The following is a 6,683-nucleotide window of genomic DNA, read 5'->3' as shown; positions in this document are numbered from 1 at the left end:
ATTATATGAAACAATTTCACAAGATTAAACAATTTCATGAAAAAATTTCATAAGATTAAACAATGAAATCGACAGATGAAGGTGGTTTGCACGGTTTACACAAATGAGGGCGGTTTTCATATGATCACTCCTCTATATATATATATATATATATAGACTTATGTATTTGGGAGGAGATGAGAATATTGCCCTCCAATTTGTTTGAGAGACACTTGGGGATTGGTCGATAATCACTTAATGGGTTGTTAAGCATGTATGACGTATTCGGTCAGCCATACATTGTTGTTCGTTTTTTTGCTTATTCGGTCAACCGATGGTTTAACCGGTCAGCCAAAAAAGTAGAGTCATATGAACTCAGCCACTTATTCAACCCTTTATTTCAAATTTACGCTCTTACATTTCTAGAAACCCCCCCCAACCCCCAATGCTCAGCATCTCCTCCATTGACTTCCCTTCCAGCACCTCAAACTCTTCCTTTCCACCTTTCTAGATCAAGTTCCATCACCTCTTTCTTCCTTCTGTTCTAGACGAATAAATCAAAACCTTTCCAAAGAAATCATTCTGTTTTAGCGCTTCATTTATGAAGAAATCCTTCTGTTCTAGCGCTCATTCATCCTTCTGGTTTGGTGTTCTCAGAGAGAGGAAGAAAGATCATCTGCAACTTGACTAAAGGAGAGAGATTTGACTTCCTATTTACCCTTTTGGTTTAGGTATGGGCAACATGTTCGTAGGGTTAAAAACTTGGAGGATACAGACTTCTTAATCTTGATGTTGTTCTTTAATCAATTTCTTTATTACATATGTTCTTTTGTTATTTGGGTTCTGATTAAAGATCTTGTATCTAGGTTTTCGTTCAATCTTTTGTTTGTAAAATTTGATTTACAAATGTTTAAAACAAAGGTAAAATAGTCATTTTCACCATTCAGATTGTTTATTCAACATAACAACAGAACAGAATATTATATTTGTATTTTTATCAAGACTAACATCTTTATTCATACAGAACTTAATAGGAAATGAATCGAACATCATTTACTCCCTACGGCTCGATCGCGCTCTCTCTCTCTCTCGCTCAATCACCGGAGGGGGAGACTTGGGCGGTGGATGTGAATGATTGATGCAATAGTCGCGAAGATCGCAAAATGTTGTGAAGAATATGTTTATGGTGTTAGTTATTAATATTTATTTATTTTTTGAATTTTAGAAAAATGAAATTTAAAATTAAACACATAAAAATATTATTATACTTTTGACTCTGAATTTTCAAAACAAAATTAAAACTGAAAATGCAATTACACCTTTTATAATATATACAAAAGATATTATTTATTTAGGGGTATTTTAGTCATTCCTTTTTTCTATTAATCTTTTTAAATATTATTTATTGTGATTACAATAGATGAGAGGACATCTGAGTTGCTGATAGAAGGGTTGTTTACTTGTGACTTAATGGGCTTAATGGTTCAACCGACTTATTCGCACAACCATAATGGAGTGTTTACTTAGAGCGTAATTGAAAATATATCGGCTTATTCGCACAGCTGGGTAGGCTCACTTGTCCCCGTTCAGCCATAAAGTTTACCTTCCCTACCCCTGGAATAATTTGCCTTGCACGTTTCTTTCTTCCCAAGAGCTTCGTATCATCTTCCAGATCGAAACCTTCGTATCATTTTCCAGATCGAAACCTTCATCTCCTTCCAGAGATTGAGATCTGCAATTGTTCTCTAAATCGAAATTTGCATCTCCTTCCGGAGATCAAAATTTGCATCTGTTTCTGAAAATCAAAACCTGCATCTTCTTCCAGAGATCGAAACTTGCATCTATTTCCCAAGATTGAAACCTACATCTCCTTTGCAAAATTGTTGCTTCTCTCCTCATCTCTCTCGACTTCGACGCATCACCAAGAACAAAAAACCAAAATCAAAAACTTAATACCCAAATATGAAACTCTCTTCTCTAAAATCGATTACCTATTTGAACTCCCCTGCATCACCAAAATTGATTTGAAGTTTCTTCAAATTTTGGATTCATGTAGGTTTGAATCAATCTTTTATGGGTTTTTTATTGATGTTTTTCATTATTTGTTTGATTCCCATGCATCACCAAAATCGAATTGAAGTTTCTTTCAGAGTTGGGTTTTTAATGGTTTTTTTCACATATGGGTTTGTTGGTTTTTCTTCAATTGGTGTATCCTTTAGAATCTCGATCACCTATTGTTTATTTTTCTTCATTTTTTTGATAAATCTATTAATCTGATGATTTTTTGTATTAACAGGTAAAACGGTCATTTCTATCTTTCAGACGGTTAATTCAGAAAAAAAAAAAAAAGTAAACAACAATAAATTTTTATCTAGCCAGACAAATTTATCCGTACAGAACTTAATGGAAAATTTAGTAAACAGCCCCAGAGTCTAATTGTACTAAAAGTCAGTAAATCAAGCGTTACCAAAGTTGAACTGAGGAGGGTGTTTTGTCGTATATCAGCAGGGCCGTCCCTTAGCATGTCAAATGTGAGATTTTAAACAAGGTCTCTGAAATTTTGAGGCCCCAATTTACATGTGTTTAGGGTCTTTTTATCGACCTATATAAAACTATAGCCGAAACTATTTAGGTTCAAACCAATAATTGTTTGGTTTTAGGTTCAAATCATTATTAGGTTTAGTTTCAGATTGTTAATCGTTTTAGGGCCTTGACATATATTATCTGTTATCTCATTTATTATCTGTTATCTCATTTATGTTATATGTTATCTCATTTATGCAATATAATCAAAAATTTTGAATATAGCAGGCCTCCAAAAAGATTGGAACGTACCTGTATATCAGATATTCTTTGAATTAAAATTACCTGGAGATGGTAGTCTAGTTTCATTGAAGAAATTGCAGTGCAATGGATGTCTCTTTTGGATTGAAAATCTTGTTGACTTTGAGAATACAGAAGTCAATCTATCCCAACGATCCTTCATTTTGTTATAAGCAAATTCGAAAAGCGGTTTTCCATCGCCTTCAACGGCTACTTTTAGAAGCTTCAAAACTCTCGATTGAGTGTCCTTCGAAATCCCCAAATCAGCCACTTCGATATATTTTGAAACCTTTTCGTATACGTCTTTATCTTTTATCACTGCCCACCTATATAAATGCCCAAGATTGGCTTTATATGAATGTTTAAATAGACTGCTTTATAGGACTTAAGTTTATAGGAACAAACAATTGTCTGTTATATCTAAATGTCTGTTATAGTGATATATAAGGGATGGGAATATGTATTCTACTATAAATGCATTAAGAAACACGATATAAACGCGTACATACCCAAAACGAGCACCAGCGTGACCCGTGAGCTTTGAAAGAGTAAAGACCATGAGATCATGATCCGAAGGGCCCGGGATCGGTGTAAAATGTGGCCAAAAATAGGCATGATCGTATATGGTCTTCCCTCCGAGAACCGATTTCTTCAACTCCCCATCGGGATTGTTTGGTGATGTTACAAATTCAACGACATCCATGTTGTTTGTAGAGTTATTCGATTGCCATGCGTTTGTATCTCCTTCAAATTGAAAATTCTCCGAGTTAAAGAACACCGTTTGAGTCTTGTACATCTGTGGATCGCTCAACAGTTAATGAACGGAATCGAATAAATCAAAAACAATAGGATACTCGGTAACCCTTCTTCTTAAGGGTTCGAGTCTTTCTGAGAATCGTGTGTGAGTTTTAGTTTGTCGTGTATAAATATTATATATTCACGGAAAACGAAAAGGTGGAAGTAACGACACGTAATAGCGGAATTGGAAGCTACCGGATAGAATGGGATGGAAGCAAGAACATTGGAAACAGGAGAAGAGGAGTCTTGGGAGGAAAGGGCATAAACAGCTGCATTAAGGAGTTGGGATGAGCCGATACCGAAGACGATATATCGTCCTTCGGTGATCGCATTCCCGGCAACCGAATGCATTTTACGGATGTAGTTTTCGAGTTCCGCTGATATGAAAGGATTGCCGTTGTATCTGTAACTCATACGATGCCATCCTGATATGAGAATTGCACTGTTGGTTGCATGTTGCATCCAGAATGGCTCCAAGAATATTGGATCCCCACTGCACCGTAAATATCACAAGTTTTAGAATTAGAGATACTAATCATTCAATTAATGATATATAATCAAAATGGTCACAATCAACATATGTAGGGTTAGAGGTGTAGGTCGAACCATTCAACCCACTCAAGCGAACCCTCTAACAACCTGATCAAACTTAACCCATTAAGCGGCTGATAAAAAGGGTTGAAATTGGGTTAGCCGGGCTCAACCCAACCTAACCTACCGTTAATATATAACTTTGATAAAATTTTATATATATCTATATGTAATATACTAGTCTATTATATCTATACTAACTTATAAACCAGATTTGTCAAAAGTCTTAAAAACAATTTTTAATGCACAAAGTACTATACATTCATATACAAAGTCTTAAAAACAACTCATAATGCATTAAGTACTATTATTTTATGCATTTAGTCTTAAAATCTCTTAATCTACGATTAAAATAACATATAGTATATGTTACGAATGCACATTATTATTATTATATTTTTCATGTTCCCAAAAAACTTTTGACACATTTCACTCATGTCTTCACCCTCTCATACCTTTATGTCTTCTCCCTATCCTCCAAGGTGTGATTCAAAATAATATTCACCATGAGTTATTAAAAGTTCTCTCATTCATCTCACATTCAATTGCTCTAGAACTCTCGGTCTCGCTCTCGATCTCTTGATTCTTTGCTCTTGGTGTAAATCAAACACATTTGTGKAGTCGTTTAAATATGTTGGATTTTAAATTGTCATACAATTTTTTCCAACGATAGACTGTAATTGGAACCATAACTCTTATTTATTCAAATTGTATTAATATGTAAAGACCAAGTGTAACTTATATCATCGTTAAATCTTCTCTAATAAAACCAGTGAAGCTTCAAAATCGTTAAAAATTCACGACTCCCGCCGCATTGCGCGGGTACACAACTAGTATATATATTAATAATGTGTAGAACTTTATAAAATGTTTGTTGAATTTATGTCTGTATTTTTTTTAGTTATAAGCATACGTTACCAAAAGAGAATCACCACTAAAGAATGATGAAAAAAACTCTAATAGGACAAAATCATTGTAATCATTTTTGCAGTAACAACAAATATATGTGTCAACAAATATGAATAATCTTGATAGATAGTTGATGGATTTATCAATCCAAAGACTTCCTAATTTTATGTTGTATTTTGGTTGATAAAAAATGCTAAGAGTTATAGCATTTCACTACAACAACATTAGATTTATAGAACAAAAATATTTAAGTGTCCTAACAGGGACGTCCCAATTTTTTTGGAGGTCCTGCTACATCTAAAACTTTTGATTAAATTGCATAAAGGAGATAACAGATAATATATGTTTAAGAACAAAAATGAGTTAAACCTAAAACGATTAACAACTTGAAACTAAACCTAAACCATTAATAATTTGGACCTAAAACCAAACACTTAATGGTTTGAATCTAAATAATTTTGGCTATAGCTTTATACAGGTCGATAAAAGACTCTATACACATGTAAATTTAGGCCCCAAAATTTTGGAGGTTCTGTTCAAAATCTCACATTTAACATGCTAAGGGACGGCCCTGTATCATAATATATGATTTTGAACGAGTTGGGTTTGATTAGATTTTTCAAACCTTCATAATTAGGTTGGGTTGTGTAAATGACAGCGTACACCCGTATAGTAGGCTAGTGAAAGAACTCTGGAAAATTCTAACCGACAAGAAAAATTTAGTAATTTACCAATCTTGTCTCATCTACGTTATTTTATTGTTGTATCAAACATGAAACAAGTTATTGTACTATTTTGTCCCGTCACTCACCCACACACACACATGTAAACAGAGATCTGGTCTAAAAAAACATGTGCACAAACCGAACAATTAATCAAACGAAACAGGTGGATAAACATCTACGGGTGGTCGATACAGAAGCATTGCTTTTGTCACGTGGTTTTATCGGAGGGACATGAAACACGAGGATTTTTTTCAGTCAAATACATGCTTCACAAAAAACCACTGCACAGATTCGACCGACGATTTGTGGGTTTTCGGTTTACCAAGTTGTCGATGAAGTCGATTTATACGAGTTATGTTGGCGTTGACTTTTGATCAAACGTGCCAGTTTTTCAGTTCTTATTGTTTCGTTGAAGACGACGACTTGAAGTCGATTTAATTCAATACATAAACTCAGAAACGAAAAAAGAAATGAATTAAGAGTCACCTATCGGCATCTGCAGGACATGTAGGCGATATTTGCGAGCAATCAATACCGGTATAGCAATCATAGCACTCACAAACGGGTCGACCTTCAGAATTAATGGAGCCATCAACATAAGCTCTGCCATGGCCTGAACATGAAATTGCTGCAACCGCCTCCGCCTCAGCCGCCGCCTTCTCACTCCAACTCAACCCGCCAACAACACCACCACCACCACCGCCGACGCCACCACCACTGCCACTGCCACCGCCACCGAGGTACAGATTTATGGTAAACAAAATATTGATTAGTATGGAAGTGAATAAACAAAATCCATAACAGTATTTGTTGGTGTTTCCCATTGAAATTGCAATTGTTGGGGGGTATGTGGAGGAG

General features: G+C 35.0%; 1 protein-coding gene across 1 annotated transcript in view; it reads right to left on the bottom strand.

Moving 5' to 3' along the window:
* Positions 1 to 6,649, bottom strand: part of LOC112509485 (tryptophan aminotransferase-related protein 3-like) — a 10,166-nt gene extending 3,517 nt beyond the window's left edge. Inside the window, exons 1-4 of the mRNA XM_025114465.1 lie at positions 6,312 to 6,649; positions 3,796 to 4,093; positions 3,312 to 3,598; positions 2,848 to 3,128 (exon numbers count right to left, since the gene is read on the bottom strand). Of these exons, the coding sequence (XP_024970233.1) occupies positions 2,848 to 3,128; positions 3,312 to 3,598; positions 3,796 to 4,093; positions 6,312 to 6,649 (1,204 nt within the window). The remainder of the gene's footprint in view (positions 1 to 2,847; positions 3,129 to 3,311; positions 3,599 to 3,795; positions 4,094 to 6,311) is intronic.
* Positions 6,650 to 6,683: the final 34 nt, after the last annotated feature.

This window comes from Cynara cardunculus, assembly GCF_001531365.2.
Source record: "Cynara cardunculus var. scolymus isolate 2C chromosome LG 3, CcrdV1, whole genome shotgun sequence".
Classification (NCBI taxonomy): Eukaryota; Viridiplantae; Streptophyta; class Magnoliopsida; order Asterales; family Asteraceae; genus Cynara; species Cynara cardunculus.
The sequence above is the reverse complement of the archived record's forward strand: the minus strand, read 5'-3'. Positions and strand labels throughout refer to the sequence as shown.